At 44.5% G+C, this 23,605-nt stretch overlaps 1 protein-coding gene across 4 annotated transcripts; it reads left to right on the forward strand.

Moving 5' to 3' along the window:
• Positions 1–581: 581 nt before the first annotated feature.
• Positions 582–23,559, forward strand: sec24c (SEC24 homolog C, COPII coat complex component). 4 transcript variants are annotated; one of them, XM_069663877.1, is made up of 25 exons: positions 582–725; positions 2,390–2,568; positions 3,036–3,116; positions 4,807–4,933; positions 6,029–6,198; positions 6,282–7,013; positions 7,098–7,237; positions 9,296–9,364; positions 11,748–11,856; positions 11,986–12,113; positions 13,247–13,385; positions 13,465–13,580; positions 15,020–15,144; positions 15,366–15,557; positions 15,651–15,744; positions 16,869–16,985; positions 17,096–17,266; positions 17,451–17,547; positions 17,645–17,790; positions 17,929–18,067; positions 19,572–19,690; positions 19,902–20,081; positions 20,555–20,740; positions 20,859–20,948; positions 21,636–23,559. In XM_069663877.1, exons 2-25 carry the CDS (start codon positions 2,409–2,411, stop codon positions 21,774–21,776), a joined length of 3,768 nt encoding a protein of 1,255 aa, XP_069519978.1. In that variant the 5' UTR covers positions 582–725; positions 2,390–2,408; the 3' UTR covers positions 21,777–23,559. The 4 variants fall into 4 exon arrangements, with proteins under 4 accessions (XP_069519978.1, XP_069519979.1, XP_069519980.1 ...); XM_069663878.1 differs by lacking the exon at positions 9,296–9,364; XM_069663879.1 differs by lacking the exon at positions 3,036–3,116.
• Positions 23,560–23,605: the final 46 nt, after the last annotated feature.

Below are 23,605 nucleotides of genomic sequence, written 5' to 3' on the forward strand. Positions count from 1 at the left end.
ACAGGTCTGAAATATTTAGGTTGATAAGTTTAACAATACAAATAGCTCCAATTGCAAATGGTAGTAAGCATATGCTTAATCGGTGTTACGGTTATTAGGGGGTCCTTGGAAAATGTTCTCCCCTGTAAAGGGTCCCTGGTCCATAAAACTTTGAGAACCCCTGGTCTATATCACCCCAAGCATTATTTCTGCATTATATCCTCTGTTTCATATTGGCCAGTATTGCAATAGGCATATGCCAATACCGATATATCTGTGATAAGCCCATATGTGGCCTCCAATCGGCCGGAAATAATCAGCTGACCAACAGGCCTATATCGGTCAGTGATAATATTAGATACATATGAATGTTTGAAATCTTAGTGAAGACTTCCTGTCTCTCATTGTTACACTTAGCTTTAACGTGAATTGCAGCTTGATCTTACAAAATGGCGAATTAGTAAAACAGTCGACTTTACAATACACCTCACATACTGTACAGTGGTCTGGGCACTGTTTTGCTCTCGGTACAGTAGAGGAGGTGAACCGGGGGGAAGTCTCTCTGCGGTGTCCGGATGTGGACGTGGCACAGCGCTGCAGCAGTTCCGCTGAATGTCCGCTTCGATACCGAGGAGGGATTAGTGAGAAACACCCCGGGACCACATCGGCTTCACAGTTTGTTGGCCACCGGGTTTCACTGTTTTCTCCGAACAGAGGACAGCCTTACTATTTACCACATTTAGGAGGTAGGTTTCTATTTTTGAAAGATTAATGTATGTCAACCAAACCGGCTTGATATGAGAGCTCGGCTTCTGCTACGTTTGCTAATGCTAGCTAATGCTACGGCACTTAGCTTAGCTAGCTAAATAGGCTAACTGTTACTATCCCCGGTTGTTTGGTCACAGCTGATTCAACCACTGCTGCTGTCATCATGATTTAAGTTGTGTGGTTGCTAACGTTAGCAAGCTAAATAAGCCATCATTACTTGGACGTTTGGCAAATCAAATGTGTTATGTTTCGCTTCGCCTGGCTCGTGAGACTCGTAACAGTTAGCCGTGTTATGTGTTAACTGGGATCCGTGTTTATTGGTACTGGTTTCGAGCTAGCTAGCGAGCTAACTGTAATGCGGCACTGAGGTTGTTCACGTTAGCATACTGCTACTCTCACCAGGTTTCCTCAGCTTTGCTGTTATTACATTAGAATTCTAGCGTTTGCCCTTCCTGTCGTATGTTTATATTTTCAAATATTAGTTCCTCTGTAAGTTTATAATACTTTTCTTGTGACTTGAACCTGTTAGCCTAGCTCCATAATGAAGCTAGCCAGGGAGCAGATGTGGGTCACTCAGCAGGCCCGACATACTAAATAGCTGTACGGCTCCAGCGATTGTATTTCTCGTTGTGGCACCTGCACTGCTGAATTATTCAAAGGCCCCGCTCGTTTAGCCCGTGTTTGTGTGTTAGATGATACTCATCACGCTGTCATATAGGTTAGGCCACTCTCCAGGAGCCAAGTGAATAAACAGCATGCACTTCTGTTAGCAAGGTTGAAGTGGACATGTGATATGCAGGAGTAATCATGCTCATAAAGTAGACTGCCCCACTGAGTTACCTTCAGATGGTCTTCTTATAACAACAGTGTTATGTCCTGTAAACACTTTACTCAGACACCTGCAGGAGTCCAGCAGACATTACACACTGTCTGCACACTAGCAGGCATTTCATCTCACCATCATAACAGTGAGAGTAGCTATTACTTGTCCTGTGGTTTGTGTCTGATTTACGCTAATTATTATAGTGGTTAAGCTTTGGCCGAGTTAAGTAACTATGTAATTTCAGCTTTGGTGCTTCTGTATCTTAGCAGTTTTCCCATAAAGCATTCATTTGTTTCCCAGTGAGTTTTAACCTGATTGTTAGTGACTTGTCTGTGGGTGTGGCCAAGGCAAACATAAAAGGCTAATAAAGGTGTTGTCACAAAACCAGGAAATATTAACGTCATAAGAAAGTTTGACTTGTGTTAGAGTTAAGAGTTAAAACATTCTGCATACTCTACATGTTTGTTAGTTTAGCTGCGATGTGCACACAGCTTCAGTAGTTGTCTTGTGTTGTTAGTCCTGCCTTTATTTCTCTCTGTTTCTAGTATTCTTTGTGTTCAAGAGCATTAAACTGAAGTGTTTTTTCTTTAATGGAGAGTCTCCAGCATATCTGGTGTTAGTGTTTTTGAGCTCTTGTCTGTATTCATAATTCTTCTGCTTATTAACACCCCAGTGTAACAGGTTTCACACTGCTAGAATCGTGTTAGTAAAATCTGTGCTTACACCTTGGAAACCTGCCAAACAGGTTCAGTCTGGAACTATGATACTTTCTCATTGTTTTTAATGATTGTGTTGTAATTGTGTCACCATTTCATCCAGGTTTAGGGATGAACTGAGGATGAATGTAAACCAGCACACTCCAATGGCCTCTCCTTATGGCCAGCCTCAGCCTGGCTACGGCCAGCCCGGCTACGCACCCCTGGACGGGGGATACCCCGCTCAGTACGCCCCCTACAACGGCCCTGCTTCAGCTTACCAGCCCGGGGCTCCTCCACAAGGTAAAGTGCCGCTTCAAGTTTGCATATGAGTGAGTGAGATAATTTTAAATCCGGGCCCTTTTTTACGTCAGTGACAAGCAGGTTCAAACCTTTTTTTTGCCTCATTTGACAGCAATGAGAAGACTCTAAAAGAAAGCTTTGCAGCAATCTGAATCCTAAAACTGTCTGAAGTTATAATTTATTTAAAAAACATAACATATAAAAAAGGGTCCAGGTTCAAAATGAGCAGAATTCCCCTTTAACACACCGGGTCAGCTGTGAGGCTCTTCAAGCGCTCTCACAGCTGTAACCTTGGATTGTCCTTCTTCCTGCTTTCCTCCGTGTGATTGTTCATGTATTTGTGAGAACAGCACATCGCCGAGCATACTAATCTTAATCTCGACTGCCCTCTCATTTCTTCACATTGCTTTACGCCTTTCCCTTCATTTCTCTGTATTTGCCCTTTCCCCCTGTTTCTTGTATTTCAGGTTACTCTCCTTTCACAAGCTTTCCCTCTAAGGCTGTGGCTGCCAACCCAGTCTCTGACCTCTCCTCTCCTCTTGACTTAGGTAACTGCCTCCTGTCTTGTTCTTACTCATTTCACACTCCACGTGCTCTGCAATCATCGAAACCTCTCTGTACCTACAGGCATTATTATCCTTCTCTCAGTGTACAATACAAGATCTTTAGAGCCTTTTGGAAAACAGTGACTTTTAAAAGTTATCAAAGTTTTTACTACCAAACTTTTTGTATTCCTTAGGAACGTGAACCAAGCGTTTGTTATAGGGCTGGGGCGACTCCTCGATGTCATGGATTATGAAAATGCGTCGATTTGTGTAACGTGCGTGGACGCATCGCAGAAACGAGGGCTGAGTTTAGAGCTGGAGCACAGTAGAGTTATGTGCGTACAGAAACGGATCTTCTCACTCATTACTGGCGGTCTCTTAGGTCGCCACGTTCTGGGGAAGGCTGGCTTCCTCAGACATTTTGAATGAAGCCCCGGTACAATTTTAAATTTAAGCTTCACTTTCTCTCTGCTCCGTGCGTATTTACTGTCACTCTGCCGCTCTCTCTCTCTCTCTCTCGTACTTGCTCGATAACTCATTCAATGCGCACTTCACGACACGGTTTCTCCAGTTGGGAAAAACTCAAACTCGATCTTTTAATTTTGTTGAACAAATATTAAAATTGTTGATTTACGATTTGAAGTAGTTACGCTCTGTTGTCTAATTAGCACACACTACTCCTTTTAAGTACTTTAGTAAAAATACTGATTGTCCAGTTCAGGGAAAGGGTTGCTGTGACAAACAGAGATTAAATTCATCTGTGTGTCACAGCAATCCTTTTGAATTTGAGGTCCAGTATTTGTCTTACCAGGCATCTGAATAGTTTATTATTATTATCATATTAATAATTTTATAATTATTAATATCATCACACCGTGACGTGGAAATTGGAGACTAAAAAAAAAGTAATCATGTCCCTGGTTTTGCTCGGTTGGTAGAGCAGGCGCCCCACATACAGGCGCTATGGTCCACGATGCACTGATCGCAGGTTCGACTCCCGGCCTGCCGATCATTTGGCGCACGTCACCTCCCACTTTCTCCTGCCAACATTTCCTGTCTCTCTTCAGCTTTCTTGTAAATAAAGGCAAATGCCAATCTAATATTTGTTTTCTTTAGACAAGGCCTAATTGATAAATCAGTTGTTAATCGACTAATCTAAAAAATAATCGTAGATTATTTGATTAAAAAATAATCGTTAGATGCAGCAGTTTATGTGAGATGGATGTTACAGTTTCAGTCTGTGTATCCGCCTGCCATATTTATTGTCTACTTGTTTACAATGCACACGTTCTGTGTTATTCCATTGTCAGTAGTGAAGGCAGAGCGAGGGAATCAGTATTTTTGTGAACAAACTACTCGACTGACAGTGAAACAAAGCTATCAACCTGCTAGTTTCTTACATAGATGTTACCCACTCACCAGCAGCATACTTAAATTGTAACCTCAGATCTCCAGCCTTGATCAGAACACTAGATTTTAACTGACCCTCTTGGCACACAGTCTTTGCTAGCCTGGTTTCAATGCGCTCTAAACCCCAGAGGTAAAACCATGAAATGTGTTTAGTTAGTTCTAAAAGGTGTGTTTGAGCAGCACTGTTGTAGTGTAAAGCCTGCTGCGCTTATCTCATAACAATATAAAGATTTGTTTATGCTGTTATTTTGTGTGTGTGTAATTTTTTATCCCTTTATTTCAGGTCCTACCAGGGGTCCTCCCACCTCTGGAGCCCCTCCAGTCTCAGCGCCTCAACAGTATAATCAGTACAGTCACAGTCAGGGGGACATGCAGAATGGACCCCCACCTATGACACAAGCACCACCCAGGTAATTACACGGGCGATGATTGCAATTCCCATGGGTGTATTTAGGTCTTGGCTTATGAAACATTTCTTTTTTCAAGCACAAGTACTTTTAATCCAGGTTCTTCTTCCAAAGTCTGCAGCTTTGAGTTCATAAGTTCAGCTCATTACAGCGGGTAGCACAGTCCCTTAACACACTCTGGACAGTGTGTGTGAAACTGTCTGACACCTCAGGATTTGCTACTTCTCCAAAACACTTTCACGTGGTTAGTTCGGAGTAAAAGTGGACTCCAAGCCAACCAAGGAAGATTATTCAGAGTCACACTCACACACTAAGTGACAGATTAATTGTAACAGACAGCAGTTGCTCGTGATTGAAATACTAAGCATAGAAAATTAGGGACAGACAACTGGAGTGATTGTTTCTGATATTCAGTGTCCTTACTTTTTTAAGTGCTCGTATTAAACACCAGTTACGCAAGCTTGGGAGAAATCTAGCAGGAGAAACCAGATTTCATTGATACACTGTCCTGAAAGGGAGTCCAGATTTGCACGTCTTTTAAAGGAGACACATTTTAGCTCTACAGTCAACTTTTTATAACTCGAATGTGTTTTTGAATCACGTTGGTTTGTTTCGTTTTAAAAAATGTATACATATTTCAGTTGAATTATTTTTCGGAGCCTCTCCTTCCTCCTGAAACGAACAAGCCGTTTTCCCATTCAAAGGTCAGACCTTAGCCACAATTGGCTAAGGCCCCCCCCAGTGCGATCCCACGTGGGGGGAGCAGCTGCACTGCACTGTCAATCCAAAGTTGTAGAAAACATGGCTGCTCTAGGATCGGTTATTCGGCCCGATATGTACAAGCCAGAATCACCAGGAGGTATCGGAATGGTAAATTGAAATCTTGACAATGGCTCGACTATAAGCTTGTGCAAGAAGGCAGCCTGAGGTGAATGATGGTGAATGACGATTGGTCGATTTCAGCGAGAGCAAGGTTCTAGGTAGAAACCTGCAGCTGTTCTGAACGGCTTTTTCACTGTGAACATTAAACACCCAAAAATGTGAAACCCATGCAACCTGATAACCTGAACACAGACTGAAAGATGTGATCGTTTTCAGGCCTGCTGTGTCTCAGCCATACAACCAGGGAGGAATGAACGTGACAGGGCCGCCGCACCCCGCCTATCCTCAACACTACGGGCCCCCGCCCACAATGCAGCAGGTCACTAACCAGATGACTGGAATGCAGATCAACTCTGGACCCCCGACCCCCGCAGGACCAGGATATGGTAAATATGATTGATATTTGAGTGTTGTGTGGAATTTAAAGGTGAATGCACTTTATGTAATCTCTGTGTGTCTGTCTCCTCAGCTCCACCTCACAGCTCCCAGCCTCCCGCCAGCACCGCCTACTCAGCTGCACCTCCGCCCTCCTTCACTCAAGCCCCTCCCTCTGCGTCCTCTGCCCCCACCCAGCCTCCACCTCCCAGCGGCCCTGCAGCTCCTCAGCAATACTATGGAGGACCTCCTTCTCAACAGCCATTCAACTCTAACCTTCCCCCTACCTCTCCGCAGCAGTTCACCGTCTCTGCTCCACAACCTCCTCCCTCTCAGCAAACCTTCCCTCTTTCCTCCTTCTCAGGTCCTGTGCCTCCACCCAGTCAAGCTCCTGCTCCTGCCCCAGTGTCCCAGGCACAGCAGTCCTTCCCTCCCACTCAGCCCCCCTTCTCCTCACCACCTCCACCTGTCAGCCAGCCTTCCTTCATCCCCGGCCAGCCTCCCCCGACCCAGGGCTCCTTCCCACCCAGAGCACCACCTCCTTCCTCTCAACCGGGGTCTTTTCCTCCTCCTGGTCCTCCTCCAACCTCACTTTCCTCTGGTCCGTACCCCGGCCAGATGCCACCCCAGCAGCAGCCCCCTCCACCCCAACCATCCCCTTACCACTCAGGTCCCCCTCCTCCGGGTGTTCAGATGCCTCCCACCTCCATGGCCCAGAGCAACCACCTGCCTCCAGGACCACAGGGGCCGCCTGGCCCTCCTGGGCCCCTGCAGCAGCCTCCACCTCAGCCGGGCATGCAGGGGGGGTACCCTCCTCAGCAGAATGGTGAGGAGACAACCTCTAAGTGAAACAAGGACACATATTTTTGTTGTTATCTCCATCCCTAAGCTCTTTGCTGGTTCTCCTCAGGTGCGTTTGGGCAGGTGAGAGGCCCTCAGCCTGGCTATGCAGGCCCGTATCCCGGGCAACCAAATTATGGAGCTCCAGCACCAGCACCGGCTCCTGCTCCTGCACAGAAAAGACTCGACCCAGATGCCATTCCTAGCCCGGTGAGCAGACGCAAACACTCTTTTTTAATTGTTTATCTCTCTGAGTTCTGTTCTTCACACAATGTCAGGACATAAAGTAGCTGTGAGGTTAGATGACTTTGAGACATCTGACAACCTTTACACTCACTGGCCGCTTCATTAGGTACACCTGCACAATCTTAATACAGTCCAATTCACCTGTCCTGCCATGAATTCTACTTTCATGATGTTCAGCTTCAGCATTGAGGACTGACATCGTGTTTCTGTGAACCGCATTACAACCAGAGGCGCTCATAATGGAAGAAAAATGGAGCTGTTTTGTTTGATTGATCAGGTGTACCTAATATTTGCCACTGAGTGTATGAGACTTTGCATGCTACACTTAGGGCTGGATAGTAACACAGTGTTATCAAACACCATCCAGACTTTAAATAGATTTTTTATCATGCTATAGTCCAGGGCTGCACGATTATGGCCAAAACAATAATCACGATTTTTTTGATCAATATTGAGATCATGATTATTTATTTTTAATGTACTTTCACATTTAAATAAACAAAGCGACGCTCTCAGTTCAGTTTTCTGCATCATTTGCCCTAAACCCGAAATACTTTTTTGGGGCTGGTGTTTTGGTTAAACGAGTGACCTGCTCTCTTCCTGTTTTAGCGAAACAACAAGCAGCGTTCAAAACGCACTTCAAAGAGGTAACACATAAATATATTTTGAGCTCGTAATGAAAACAACAAAGAGGCATTCACGAGGACAGCTACGTATTCTTGTCCTGCTTTCAACAGCTGCTGTAACCACGACATCCACAGACGCATTCCGCTTAAAGTTGTGGTCACGTATTGAACCGAAACACCAGTCTCTGTACTCTTCCACTCTAAGCACAAAGACGTCTAACTTAGAAGTATATAACTTCTAATGAAGAAATAATAAACAGCAGCTGAGTGAAACGAGAGCGTTTTGAAAGTGAAGTCTTTTTGGCGAAACGCTGACGAAAGCCTTTGCTTTTCATTCAGCTGCTGTTTATTATTTTTTTCATTAAAAGTTATGTACTTTATTGCAAGCGCTGATATCTTTGTGCTTACGGTATAACCTTCGAGCCGGCACCAATATCCTTTTGTAGTGGGTTTTGTCTTTGTTTGTACTCTTCCACTCTAAACTGCCGCTGAAGTGAAATCTCCCCCAAAAGTGAAGCCAAAACCTCTCCCTCGCCCCCCTGGGGGAGTGGCTGTTAGTTTAGGAGGCGCTTGATTCGATATGAGTTTTGTCCGGGTGGAGCGCACGTTTAAAGTCAATATCACCGTCAATTAATTATTTAATCGTGGGAAATCAAAATCGTGATCGGGGTTAATATTTGATTAATGGTGCAGCCCTACAATAATCGCATTATAACAAGTTCTTCCTTCTAAATTGATAATGCTCATCATTAATCATACATTTTGGATATTTTTTGAACATCATTATCATTTAAAAATGACAGTTTTAGTTCAGTATTAAAAATGACTTCAGAATTAAGCAGTCACTGGATGATCTTTATGCTTTCCTATGTGGTGTGAGACAGTTTTTCATGGCTTGTTATTGTTTATTGTATTTAACGCTTAAATGCTGTTTCAAGTCTGCCGTCTTCTTGGCCAAATCTCTCTTGAAAAAAAGATACTTTTCTCATCCTGCTTTTTAAAATTCATTAAACAAAGAAATATATATTCTAAACATGTCTTTGGGATGTCAGAATCTCTGCTGGATAACACAGTATACACTGATTTTGATTATTGCCGTACTGTTAAACATCTTACTGTACCTTCTTCAAATGTTGGCCTGCTTAGCATGTGTGTCAAACACTCTACTGGTATATGACTCTGTATCTACTTGCGCTTGACAGTCATAGCCTACATTACCACTAATCTATGATCAATACTACTGATCTATTCTGTCTGAATAACAATGCTGCCTGCAGCTCAGCACAGTCTTGCTGAGTTTTCTCTTCTCACACTCCTTTTTTTATATTTTCACTCTTTGTGTGTATTTATTTGTCCTGTTTTGCACAATTTGCTGGACAAACTTTTGAATGTAAAGCAAGCGTCTGACATGCCGGCTGTGCAGAAATCAAGACATAGAATAGATCCAGACGCTATCCCCAGCCCAGTAAGTCTCCTGTGTGCCTGCCTCCTCCTCTGCGCCACCCTGTCCGCTCCGTCTGCGTGCACTAACCCCCAGCCTCCACCTCCTCCTGTCCTTTCCCTCCATCCCCTCATAGCCAGTCATAGTGTAAATGTGAAAGATGGGCTCCTGGTGGAAATAGAATAAAAGAATTGTGTTGTATTTGAAGTTAGGGCCTGTGTCCACTAATGCTTTAAGTGGCTTGCAGCACCCACAACCTCAGTGTCAGAGTGCTTCTTGCTGGCGCTTACTGTTGCTAGGTTATGAAAGTTGTCTGGCGGTGCTTCCGCTTCCCTTGATAGTGACCGCTGAGTCTGTTTTAAATTGCTCTGTGTGTTTAATATTAGAATCATGTCCTGGCATGAGCAGCAGCTCTACACCTGGAAATCGTACGCTCCAAAAACCGAAAGGATTAGCGTCTCCTCCGCCATTGTTGTTGACAAAGTTGATATCTGAAGTCCCGCCCCTTCTTGATTTTGATTGGTCCATGAGGGAGAAGTGTCCGTGACAAGTGCGGCGGTGTTGAAAAGCTAAACAATTTTCAGCTGTGAGCAAGGCGACAAAAAACAGCTCAGGGCGTTTTTTGCGCTGAAAACGCTGAACTGCACTGGTTGGATAGAACAGTGGTTCTCAAAGTGAGGTCCTGGGACCCCTGGGGGGTCCGGGAACCATAGCTGGGGGTTCACGACATAATTAGGATAAATTTATAATATATAATAAAATTGTGCTGTATCATTGAAAACTGCATGTCTACAGATGAGGACCATTTAGGAACACAGTATACATGCAGTCAAGTTGAATCCACAAGCAGTTAGAATAAAATGAGCCTCTGTTTTAAAGTATTAAGTGGTGTTAACATGATTCTAATCTGGTTATCTCTATGAAACTGCTCTGAAGTATTTAGGTTGATAAGTTTTACAATACAAATAGCTCCAATGGCATCTAAGAGTGCAAATGGTAGTAAGCATATGTTTAAGTGGTGTTACGATTATGAGGGGGTCCTTGGAGAATGTTCTCCCCTGTAAGGGTCCCTGGTCCGAAAAAGTTTGAGAACCCCTGGTATAGAAAGTAGGCGCTGCCAGCACAAAAAATGCTGTTAGTGGACACTGGCCCTTAACTGTCAGTAACCTCCCCTGATTGCTTGGTTGCATTGTTTTAAATTAATAGGACCTTAAATATATACTGATGCTTTATATTAGAGATTTTTGTATCTATTTCAGCTGTATGTTCGATTAAAAGAAAAACAGAAGTTTAAAATCATAATATGAAAGAGTTGTTGTTGATTGACATTTTGAAGAAATATGAGCTTTCTTGGAAAGAGGAAGAGAAAAAGATTGATACCACTCACATGCTCGTACGCCAGCTAAATTAGCTTAGCATAAAGACTTGAAGCAGAGGGGAACCGCTAGCATGGCTGCTTTCAAAGAAAACAAAGTCTGCCAAACAACACCTCCAGAGGCTTACTAATAACATGTTTAACCTCATTTTTTTAATCAGTGCAAGAACCTCCAAGCAAGAACAACACATTTTACAAGGAGGGTTTGCGCCTGACTCTTTCTCTGTGGGGGGGACGTTACTTCCCGGATTCTCCTTTGGTTTTGCTGTGGTATCAATCTGTCAGCAAGAAAGCGAGTACTTCCCAAAATGTCAAACTCTTAAGTCAACAGCTATATCAGTGGCCTATTTAAATACAACTCTAACAACCTTTAGGATATTGCCTTTAAGATATGTCTCCATTTAAAGCAAATAAGCAAACATTAACAAACAGGTTTTTCCGTTTCCGCCCTGTGCTTACCATCAACTCCTCTGCATCCCATAACCCTGTGTTTCTTATCTCTCCCACCTCCCTGTTTCTGTGTGTTTGATCAGGACTTTTACGCAGCCTTCTTAAGTTCTGACAACTTCAGAGAACCCTTTTTTTTTTAAGTGGTTTGTTTGTAATGAAGCACAGACAGCCTCCCTTTTCAAACCTCCTCTCTGTGCCCTGCATGCTGCCCTGCACTGTTTTGTCTTACCCACAATTCCTTGCATTAATGGCATGCCTTGATAAACCCTGCCCTTTTTCCTCAGGGATGTCTTTTAGTTGTATTTACATCGGTTTGTCATATTTATGAATCTCTACAGACTTCTGCATGATTTTGTATAATTTGTCACATGGCTCAATTGAAATGTTTTTATCCACAGATGTTGATGGTTTCAGTGCGTGTCTGGTAGCTGCAGATGTTTGTGTGGGGGGGGGGCGTGTGGATGTCATCTCTTGCATGCGTGTTCCTCTATTAGACTGTGTGAGACCCAGGGACAATGTTTCGTCATGTGCACTTACACGTGTGTATGTATTGTGACGTTTCCTCCCCTCTCTCCTCCTCAGATCCAGGTAATAGAGGATGACAAGGCTAAGAGCACCGAGCCATTCACTACAGGGGTCAGAGGTCAAGCCCCACCGTTGGTCACCACCGACTTCCAGGTCAAAGACCAAGGTAGGCTCTCCTTCCTGTGAACACATCTTGCAGCCGCTTAGTTGCTGAGGAAGCGAAGCAACCATCTAAAGCAGGTGCGTGGATCACGCAGAGATGTGATGTTAATGAAGAATCTGTGTGTGTGTTTAGGGAACGCCAGTCCCAGGTTTGTCCGCTGTACGGCCTACAATATGCCTTGCACCGCCGATATGGCCAAGCAGTCTCAGGTGCCACTGGCTGCTGTCATCAAGCCCCTCGCCACGCTGCCGCCAGACGAGGTAAGCAGTGCCTCCCCTCCTCTGTATCACTCTCTCCTGTAAGCCCTGTTCAGACAGAGATCTCTTTCTGCACTTTGTCTGATCTGCAGCCGTTACTGTATGACACGTTATCCTCTGAGAGGCGACATTTTTATTGGGAAGCAAACACAAAGAGAGATTAAATATTGACGTCATGTAAAATGCTGAATTATTACAATATCCCTCCGCCTCCACTTTAACCCTCCTAACCCAAAGGTTGACAGATGGTGGAATAAGTTTCCAGTCTAAGGAGCTCTGCCAGCGCCAGCGGTACAAAGAAAAGTCGATTAATTCATCAGGAACAAGGTTTATTGCTAAGTAGGTGCATTGTGGTAAACATGAAGTATAATAAACAATAGGAAACATATTTGCATTAACAAGGTTTTACCTCTTTATATTTATTTTCTTTAAGCTTCTTTGTCCACATCAGCGAGGAAGGTATCCATCATTACCGGCTTTGGCTTCAACCTTTCTCTGAACCTGCAGTCACGCGACTCAACGTCACTCAACTCGCTGCTGCTCTTTCTTCCGTTTTTTTCCGGCACGCTCTCATGTGTATGACACATTGTTGCCAGTTAAAACACACACACAGCACTTTAATCATGAACACTTTCTAATGGCGGCCGGTCTATCCACTCGGATATTACACATAATGTTGAACAGACGGGTTCTGGTAGACCCGTGAAGACCTCTACAGTGCATTACTTCAGTTTCCCTGTTAACCTGATTTGAAAGAAAGAAGAGGTCAGGGTAAATCCTGATGTGTAGTTATTATCACCGGATGTGTCTTATGTAATGTGGGATTATCTCTCAGAACCACAGAGGTGGGAGTGGCTGCATGACCTTGTTTCGCTCACACGCCACATGTGTAACAGATATCCATCTGGACTCTTTCTACTTCACACGATTTTGGCAGGAGCAACATTTTATGAAGGAGGGTGTAAATATTTACTGATGTACGAGCTGCACTCAAATAACCTCCCGTTTGTGTAATTCTGCCCACATTAAGGTTTTACACGAGGTCGGCCTTGTAGCTGAATTGTAAGAGTCAAGTCTGCCAGCCTCAGATTATTGGCTCGGAGTTCTCCTAATCCTTTCATTGCATGTCTTGTTAGACCCCTCCGTACCTGGTGGACCACGGCGAAGGCGGGCCGATCCGCTGCAACAGGTGCAAGGCCTACATGTGCCCGTACATGCAGTTCATCGAGGGAGGTCGCCGCTTCCAGTGCGGCTTTTGCAGCTGCGTCACAGAGGGTCAGTTTGTGCCTGTGTTTCTGTTTGTTTTTCAAACTAGTTTCACTGCGCCGATGTTAACTGTTTATTTCTCCCGCAGTGCCTCCACATTATTTCCAGCATCTGGACCACACCGGTAAGAGGGTGGACTGCTACGACAGGCCGGAGCTTTCGCTGGGCAGCTACGAGTTCCTGGCCACGGTGGACTACTGCAAGGTCAGTCCTAAAGGGCTGCTCTCTGCAGAAAACAAACAACCACTATTAAAGTTATAGGAGCTCTCTATTTGGGATCATTATGGTCTTCCAAATTCCCCATTTCGGAGTCGGACGCTGTTTATGTAACCATGAATCCCTTCAGGGATCTGCAAAAGTAATTCTGTGGAATAGAAGCTTGTTACATGAATTTTATTACGAGTCAGAGTGATACAATAATGAACAAAGACATCAACAACAATCTACAATAATAAGCCATTCTTAGTCCCTTATTACCCAGCAAGCTAATAAAAGCAAAACCTGCAGGCTACAGTCTCAGCGGAGTCTCGCTGAGATTGTTTTTGTCTGCGTTTCGTTTCATGGGTATAAGATGGAAACGATGCTCTGCAGGGCGCACGCGTTCTCTTATGAGATTTCTTTGCTATTACAAGGGAGCTTAAAAAGCAGTTAAGCGTACACACACACCCCACAGTCACAGCTGACACTCATGTATCACCCTTTATTTCACTGCTTAGGCTTTGTGGTATTGTATTTATTTATTTCAGTCTTTAACTTGATCCTGTTGATATCTCTGTATACTGCAAACATTATTATGTACAGTAGGGGTGTCACAATCAATGCCCTATTTCTTTCAAAGCGGAGCTTATTTCAGGATTACTCCAGTCTGCTGTGTGCTCAGAAAACCACAGTGGCAAATTATTACACGACATTAAAGCACCGTAGAATGTGTTCAAGATGATGCAGCTTTTATATTTGATACAATAATGTAAATACACAGAGGCTAACCTAAGACAGAAGACTAAAATAAAACATTAGTAGTTGTATTTAGTACTATTTTGTATGTTTTACAAAACAGTCACACAATAATGCTCGACAGCTCTTTGAGACAGCGATTTTCAGCTTGTGTCTGGGCAACTGCAGGTTCACGTTCGCAGCCGTGCGGCCTTCGTGCATCACTCACATTTGTAATATACGAGACTCGAGCTGCCAGGTGTCGATGATGTAGTGTACGGTGAATGTCTCGAATGACTGGGAGGCTCGAGAGGTCCACGCGTGAAGAGCTGTTTTGTGGTGAAGAGCTGTTTTGTGGCTGTTGGTCAAAGCTTCCTACATTACAGATTAACGCCGAGAGCTAGCTAACGTTAGCAGCACGACTGACTAGCCAGGAGCGACACGCTCCTTGTTGGAACTGTGTACAACAGAAGCTGGAAATTGTGGACGGCGTGTTTGCTGTGCACAAACTGGCTGATGTTGATGTTTTTGGAGGTTTCAAATCGATTCAGTTTTGTAGAAATTCATGACATGAATCGATTCTTTTCACCACCCCTACTGTACAGCCGTGTTCTGGGTGACCTAAAGTAAATAAAGTCATTTTAGATACAGTTTACATTTTGGATTGTTTAGATACGACTTCATACATAATCTCTGCTCGTCTCTTACAGAATAACAAGCTTCCTCAGCCTCCAGCCTTCATCTTCCTCATCGATGTGTCCTACAACGCTGTGAAGAGCGGCATGGTCAACATCGTCTGCGAGGAGCTCAAGACCCTACTGGACTATCTGCCGAGGTACTCCAACATAAACACACACACACACACACACACACACCAGGGATCGACAGGAGGAAAGGAAATGAGCAGGGAAAGAGTTAAGTGATAAAAGGGGAGAAAAATGGAACCAAAGAGGAAGAGAGTGAAGAAAGGAAGGACAGAAATTGCCTAGTTTTTATGCTCACTTTAAGACTATAAACGTGCCCGTTCTCCCCTTCCTCCTGTGCTGCTGTGTTCAGGGAGAACCCAGAATTGGACTCTGTGGTGCGGGTTGGTTTTGTCACCTACAACAAGGTTTTGCATTTCTACAACGTCAAGTCGAGCCTGGCCCAGCCCCAGATGTTGGTGGTGTCGGATGTGTCGGACATGTTCGTACCGCTGCTCGACGGCTTCCTGGTCAACGTGAACGAGAGCCGGCTAGTTATCGAGAGGTGAGAAATCATAAACCGGACACTGAGACACACATTTATTGAAAATGAGGTGGGTGTGTGGGCGGGCTAATTGACCCGGATTGTGTTTTCCAGTTTGCTGGACCAGATCCCAGAGATGTTTGCAGACACCAGGGAGACGGAGACGGTCTTTGGACCCGTCATCCAGGCCGGACTGGAGGCACTCAAGGTAACCAAATACTTTTCAGGTCTGCTAAGTCTTTTCAGAAGAAGAGTCCTGTTTACATCCAATAGCACCAAAACACAATGATGTTATTTCCCTGTAAGAGACCTGCAAGCAGGGTTTTTTTTCACATAACTCTAAAAACCCTGCAACAGAAGCTCGGAGGCTTAAACTTCCTTTGTTGCCACATTGCTGCAGTTCTTGGTGCGTTACCGACGCAATTTCCTGACATTCAGTTCGTGTTGCTCTAAGAACTCTGAACTTTTTGGATTGAAACGGGCTGATGATGTGTGATATTGGAAATCGGTTTCATCCATAATCAACCGAACCCAAACTCCCAATAATGAAACTAAAACTATATAGGAATGATTCTGTGAATAACTCGAATGTATCTTGTCTCGGTCTTAGTTCACTTGGATACCTGAAACTACATCTGTGTGGGGGCGTTGACATGTTAACGAAAATAAAGTTCGCCAACGACCATGTTTCCACGACGAAGACAAGTTGCGACGAGCTAAAAACAGATTTTGATAATAAAAACTCTTATGTGTGCTTTGTTTTCGTTAATGTGATACGACTAAAATGTTAGTTTGTGCTGTCGGACTTTCAAAACGCGTATTTTCCCCCGCTGTGCGTCCAGTCTGTCTGTCAGAATACAAGCAATTAATTCCTGTAACTGGGTAACCCGGTCAGAGAGAGCGGCAATCACGAAGGTGGTTGTGAACTTTGTCTGTGTCACTCAGGCTTTCTGCTTCAGGCTCTGTGCGCGCTCACAGAAAAAGGAGCGTTTTACGATGATGATTCTTCTGCACAAAAAGGAGCGATCATCAGCCGCCTGCTTCAGTCAGACTGTTTCAATGAGCAGCGATGATGAAAAGTAATCTTTAGATGCTGTGTCTTCATCGTTCTTTTACTGTATGGATGATCTGCTGAAATTTAAAGCCTGAATTTTACCTGAAGCAAACGAGAAGAGGGACATTGGATGGGTGTTGACTAAATTGTGATGACTTTTTATTGACTAAAACTATAAAGGGTAAAAGTGACCTAAATGTGACTAAAACTATTTCCGTCTAAAGACTAAATAAATGAGCACGGCTGATGATTTGTGTCTCTGTGCGTCTCTCTCTCAGGCTGCAGACTGTGCAGGGAAGCTGTTCGTGTTTCACACCTCGCTGCCCATCGCAGAAGCCCCCGGAAAACTAAAGAACAGAGAAGACAAGAAGCTGACCGGGACAGATAAGGAGAAGGTAAACATCTGTACAGCTGAGTGTACAGTAAAGCACAAAGTGAACTTTACTTCAGACAAAGAAGTCCTTATATTAACACTGACTCCTCTTTCCTCTCTTGTCCTCCTCAGTCTCTGTTCCAGCCTCAGGTGGGTTTCTACAACACTCTGGCTAAGGAGTGTGTAGCTCAGGGCTGCTGTGTCGACCTCTTCCTCTTCCCCAACCAGTATGTGGACGTTGCCACGTTAGGGGTGGTTCCTGTCTCCACTGGAGGTTCTGTCTACAAATACACATACTTCCAGGTGAGAGCAGATCACTACCCTCCTCATTAAGTCTCTCTTGCTGCAGGTTTTCTTGCACATTTCACATTTAAGCAGCCTGTTTAAGGAGAACTTTTCTGGAATGATGCTATTATATTATATTTTCCACGGTGTAGCACGTAACCACTTTTCTGTGTAACACTTTGGTTCGATTCCTTCGTCCCAGGCTCAGTCAGACAGGGAGCGATTCCTGAACGACCTCCGGCGAGACGTTCAGAAACTCGTAGGTTTTGATGCCGTCATGAGGGTGCGAACCAGCACAGGTGAGGCCCGCACACATGAAAACATCAGATCGAAACACGTGTGACAACTTGCTCCATTTCTGCACTCGTCACCGCCCTGCTTCCCCCCCCCGCTCAGGTATCCGGGCGACAGACTTCTTCGGCTCCTTCTTCATGAGTAACACCACAGACGTGGAGCTGGCGGGCCTGGACTGTGACAAGGCCATCACTGTCGAGTTCAAACACGACGACAAGCTCAGCGAGGAGACGGGGGCTCTCATGCAGGTAAGGATAGTTTAGATTTGAGTCGTGAGATCACTGCTGGTTTTCATATCCTTCAAGCTGCTCTATATGTAATGCAAAATAGTAACAAACTAAATGTGAACCTGTTAGTAATATTACTGTTGTTTCGTTGCCCTGCAGTGTGCCGTGCTGTACACCAGCTGCAGCGGCCAAAGGCGTCTCCGAGTCCACAACATGGCGGTGAACTGCTGCTCTCAGCTGGCGGACCTCTACCGCAACTGTGAGACCGACACAATCATCAACTTCTTCTCCAAATACGGTGAGGAGCCGCTCACACAGCAGTGTCAGTGTCAGAACAATACAAATACACACATCCAGCATTGTACTGTGAAAGTCCGAAGCAGGTGTGAGCGGAGAAATAACTTGGTAGCATTATCCTACAGTGACCCCCAGCTGCTCCAGAGGAACAGTAGAAAAGGTGTTTTTTCTTGCTGTTGCGAATGAGTTCAGCGTTGATAGTGTGAAGCAGAAGCAGGTGTCTCATGATGCACAGGATAAAGATTTCTTTAGGGTCTGTGTCCACTAACAGCTTTTTGTTGCTGTGGCAGCACCTGTTTTCTAGACAAAACAAATGCAGTTTCAGCAGCGTCGGATGTTTTTTGTCGCTGCGCTCACAGTTGTAAATAGTTCAACCTTTGGAACACGGCCGCGCTCCTCAATGCCTCTTCTCCCTCACCGACCAACAGGGTTTCCGTTATCCGGTAATTGTCGTTTTTACCGGTAAAATCTGTTGAAGTCTGACATATTAAAATCCTCTGGTGAAAATATCTTTTCAATATCACTGATTCATTATAACTCCGTCCCCTCAGCGCTTCAGGAACATGCTAAACCAGCCATCTTTTTTAACGGAAACCCTGCCGACCAATCAATTTCAACTCTGCCAACAACAATGGCGGAGGAGAAACTAATCCTTTTGTTTTTTCAAGGGTACAATTTCCAGGTGTAGAGCTGCTGCTAACGCCAGGACACGATTCCTTTTCATTGTTTTAATGAATGCTTTGTAAAATTTTTATAAATCAAAGCAAATATTAAGCATACAGAGCGATTTAAAACAGACTACATGATCACTACCGAGGGAAGCGGATGTGCCACCAGACAACTTTGGTAACCGAGCAACAGTAGGCGCCAGCGAGAAACATGCTGTTGTGGGCAATGCCAGCATAAAAAGCGGCATTAGTGGACACAGGCCCTAAATACACCTTAAAGGAGCGATTCTCCCCTGGAAAAAGCCACTGTCAGTCAAAGCAATAATATTGGAAATTGGCGCCATAGCTGTGGAGAAAGTTGCACAAACAGCTCGTGGTTTCGGCCATTCTACATTCCTACAACACCCAGCATGCACTGCGCCCCTCCCTCTGAAAGGAACAGCCCAGCGAGAGACGCTGGACTGAAATACTAACGTTTCACTGCAGGCAACGGATCAGAGCGGTACAGAATTTGACATACAACGAGAACATACCGGTGGATCATCTAAAAAATCTTCAGGTCTGCAGTCTACCTTTCAAACCTGACGATTTAGAACGAGACATGACATCAAAGGCGGGCGTCCTAGATTGAGGAAGTGTAGTTTAGCGAGCTCCCTGGCCTCAGCCAGCTGACGTGTTTTATGTAGTCTGGCGGAGGTTTTCCAGGGCCCATTGGAGAAGTGGATAGCATCCTCCAAAGGGATAGAGCCACTTATTTCATATATCTATCCCAGGTTGATTTATCACATATGGATCACCATTGTTAAGTATACGTGTGTGTGTGTGTGTGTGTTGCAGCTTTCCGTGGCATCCTGAACAGCCCCACCAAGGCGGTGAGAGACACTCTGGTCAACCAGTGTGCTCAGATTCTGGCCTGCTACAGGAAGAACTGTGCAAGCCCCTCATCAGCTGGTCAGGTACTGAGAACACTCATCATGCTATATATTATGTACACCCAGCAGACGAGTCGTCCTAAGTCCACAAATACCAAAGAATAAGTGTGAACCAAGTGTTTAACTGATGTTCAGATAAAGTTATACAATTCTGCTTTTTACTTTATCACAAATAATCTAGTTTTACTTTTGGTATTTACATCCCAAACCTTTCCCGTGTGTGTGTTTCTTCCAGCTGATCCTCCCAGAGTGCATGAAGCTGCTGCCGGTCTATCTGAACTGCGTGCTGAAGAGCGACGTGCTGCTGCCGGGAGCCGACGTCTCTTTGGACGACCGGGCGTACCTGAGACAACTGATCAGCTGCATGGACGTCGCTGAGAGCCACGTCTTCTTCTACCCCCGCCTACTGCCACTGGTGAGACTACAGACACACAAGTCTCTCCTCTCTACACTTGACCTATTGCATGGTTTGGTCACTTTAATATTGTGTCTGTCCTACTGTTTTAAAAGGCCCCTGTACTGAAATAGCCTCACCTGTGTATAAGTCTGTCTAGGTGAAGAAGGCAGCACTCGGGCAGAGACATTTCTGAGATCATAAAAGACGCTAGGCTCGCAGTACTTTCACAAAGTGTTTGCTGCTCTCTTAATCAATATGATAATAACCTTTTTATTATTAAATAAACTGTTTTATCAAACCAGAATAAATCTGCATAATTGTGCCCTTGAGCCTGGTTTGGTTTCAACTGTTTTTATCATTAAACACTTTAAATTTAGACTTAAACACACTGAACCTTTGCAGCGGAGGAAAACTAAACAGTAAAAGCTCTATTTCACCATTATAAGGACACGCCTGCATATCATCTCACATTGTTTCTTCTTTCTTTCCAGACAAAGTTGGAAAGCGGCTCGTTGCCGGTGGCGGTGAGGGACTCGGAGGAGAGGCTGTCTAAAGGAGGAGTTTACATCCTTGAGACGGGACTCCACCTCTTCCTGTGGGTGGGAGCGAGCGCTCAGCAGGAGCTGCTGCTCAACATCTTCGGCACGCAGAGCTTCAGTCAGATAGACGCGAGCATGGTGAGGTTCCCGGGATGTGTTTGTCGAAGTCGGCCAAATGACTTGCTGCAGTTACAACAACAGCACGCTCTGTTTTTGTGTAGTAACATTTTCTAAATGTCTCTGCTCTGTGTTGCAGACGAGTCTGCCCGTGCTGGAAAACCCGTTCTCCCAGAGACTCCGAGAGATCGTCGACTCCTTCAGAGCTCAGCGATCAAGATATATGAAGGTAAACTTTCTCTTTCCCTGTAACCTCTTTGAAGTCTAAACCCCCCCGTCTTTTTTTTAACTCTGAGGAATGTGAACTTGTTTGATTAAAACATTTCACTTCTTCAGTGTCAAAACGGAGCTAAGAAAAAAAGACTTTCTCACTAGTTTTAAGTGGTAATCTCGAAGATTTCAGTTTCCTTCTCTTTGGCGGCACCTGTGGCGATAAGCAATAATTGCGGGAGCACACTTCCCAGATATCCGGACAGTGTTGCATGTGTGACGTCCACGGTTGGCTCCGGTTGTAACTCTTGATTTTCCTCGCTGACGGTCGCTTTCCTTTTCAGACTGTTTGCTTCATCTGAGCGTCGAGTTTGTTTCTTTTTCTTTGTTTTCACTTATTGTTGAAGTTGTATCTGTAGTCATCCATCTTTTCTTTGTTTGTTCAGCCATAGTAGATTACTGTTTACTCGCAACACTTGCAGAGACCGGAAAAGCAGCCGCTTAGCTCCGCCTACCCTCTCTGGCAGACCAACCACTGCTGGGTGATGGAAAACGCGTCGCAGTCCAGTCCATAATACTGCCAATGCAAAGGCTTAACAGCTACTTATTTACATGAAGATCCTCGAGATCATCACTTTAATCAGTAGAGAAAATATTTGACAGTAAAGTATTAACATTATTGTGCTCTGTGTTTCTCCCTCCGCAGCTGATGGTGGTGAAACAAGAAGACAGGACCGAGCTGATATTCAGGCACTTCCTGGTCGAGGACAAGAGCGCCAGCGGGGGAGCATCATACGTGGACTTCCTGTGTCACATGCACAAGGAGATCCGCCAGCTTCTCAGCTAGGCCTCCTGAGTCCCACCTTCACCTGTATGACCCCCAACACCCCCCAAAAAACACCCCCTCACCAGGTGTCCCCTTGTGAAAGAAAGCGCTTTATCTATTTTTTTTTTTTTTTTTAACCTAATAAACTAAAGCTCTCCTCGCTGTCTGTCGGCTGAGCGTCGGAGACCAGCCGGCAGATCCCGTCACACGTGTGCGTGTGCTGGAGTGAATGTGTGAGTGTGAGAGAGTCTGATGTTAATAGAGCTTTACTCTGCCTCAAAATCTACGGCTCCAACACAGCAGGAGCGAAATAACTGACGAGGGAGGGTAATGTATATACACAAGTGAACAATTATGTATGCAACAGACTGAGCGAGTGACGGAGACGGCTGATGTTGACTGTAGTCGGTGTACTGTCTGTATTACGAGCACTGAACGGCTGTTTTGGGCGCATAAACGACCCTCAGATAGCAAACACTTTTTATATGATTGAATCCCAATAGAGTGAAGGACATCCACATACCGAGACATACATGGAATTAAATAAATGCTGTTCTTTCTGTCTCTTCTCTCCTTTTAATCATGGCCTTAGTACCACCCCCCCACCCTTCCCATGCTGCTCCAATCATCCATAATGTGTGTGTTTGTGTGTGTGTGTATTTACAGATACGAGAGGATCAGTTCTTATTTCCCAATGTGTCTGCAGGTGTGAGCATTTACATTTATGACCTTTCACCGGCACAGAACATCAAAGAAGTGTCTAAAAATATGAAGAAAATCTGGTTTGATCATCCACGAAAGAACTTTAAAAAATAAAGGAACAGTGATCGATGTTTATATCAGCCCTAGTAAAGTTTTTCTTGTCGATGCTCAGATGTTCGAGCGCTAACGATCCAGATGTGCATGTTATGATTCTGTCACGAGAGGAAGCTTTCATTAGTTCAAAGTCTATGCAGCGAAGAGAGAGAGGCCGGAGACAAAATAAAGATAAAAGAAAGCAAAGACAGGTGTGAACTTTTGATTTCAACATCAAAGCGATGAGAAACCCTCTGTTGATCATCCTGCCTTTTGATGGCGTGTGAGTGCTGCCGACTTTATATTAATCAAAAAGTTCTGTTGTCCAAAATTGTACAAAAAAAACCGCAGTTTCCAGCAGACAGCAATGAGCAGAGAGCGACAGCGGATAAACGGACATGAGTTAATGTTTGCTAATTTTGAGTTGTCTCCGCACTGACGATCTGCTCGGTGTGTAAATAAAATATATAATCTGTACAGAATTAATAGAAAATAACGATTTTAAAGACCTGCCTGGACAGCTGTGGCTCGTTGACGGTCGGTTTCTCTGTCACAAAAAGTCTGAATATAAAAATTGGGCTTTTACAGAAGAGAGGAAGACGCCTTGGCTGGCTTTTTGATATGTTTGTGTACCTGTGTGTGAATGAGAGGGATGACTGTGTGTGTGTATGTGTGTGTGTGAATGTGGGGTCGGTCCTGGTGAATTTCTCCAGAGGAACAGAGGGATCAGCCAGCACGCACACACACACACACACACACACTCTTCCCATGAGATTAAATTCAGTCTTCTTCATTTATCACTTTCTGTTCCTTTTTTAACAATGTGACTTTTGTCTTGTTTGGCGTGTGTGTGTGTGTGTCGCCCTCTGTTCCGTCTTTACGTTCACTGGCTTTGATTGGCCCACCGTCTCGACTGTAATCTTAATTTGTGTTCCTTCCTTTTCTTTGATTTGTGTTTTTTTTTCATTGCCTCTTGGGACTGCTAATAAAATGATTGTTGAAAGTGAAACTTCACGTTGTACTTCTCCTTTCTCTAGTTGTTCCTGATTGTGTCT

The sequence above is a fragment of the Semicossyphus pulcher genome, unplaced genomic scaffold, assembly GCF_022749685.1.
Source record: "Semicossyphus pulcher isolate SPU_LCO1_2020_fin unplaced genomic scaffold, fSemPul1.0.p SCAF_16, whole genome shotgun sequence".
Classification (NCBI taxonomy): Eukaryota; Metazoa; Chordata; class Actinopteri; order Labriformes; family Labridae; genus Semicossyphus; species Semicossyphus pulcher.

What these genes read in the sequence shown, in the direction of transcription:
- sec24c (XM_069663877.1), top strand. Translation starts at nt 2,409, where the DNA reads ATGAATGTAAACCAGCACACTCCAATGGCCTCTCCTTATGGCCAGCCT. An exon ending in GCCCGGGGCTCCTCCACAAG is followed by an intron (nt 2,569 to 3,035) that starts GTAAAGTGCCGC and finishes CTTGTATTTCAG; the next exon opens with GTTACTCTCCTTTCACAAGC. An exon ending in GTACCCTCCTCAGCAGAATG is followed by an intron (nt 7,014 to 7,097) that starts GTGAGGAGACAA and finishes GGTTCTCCTCAG; the next exon opens with GTGCGTTTGGGCAGGTGAGA.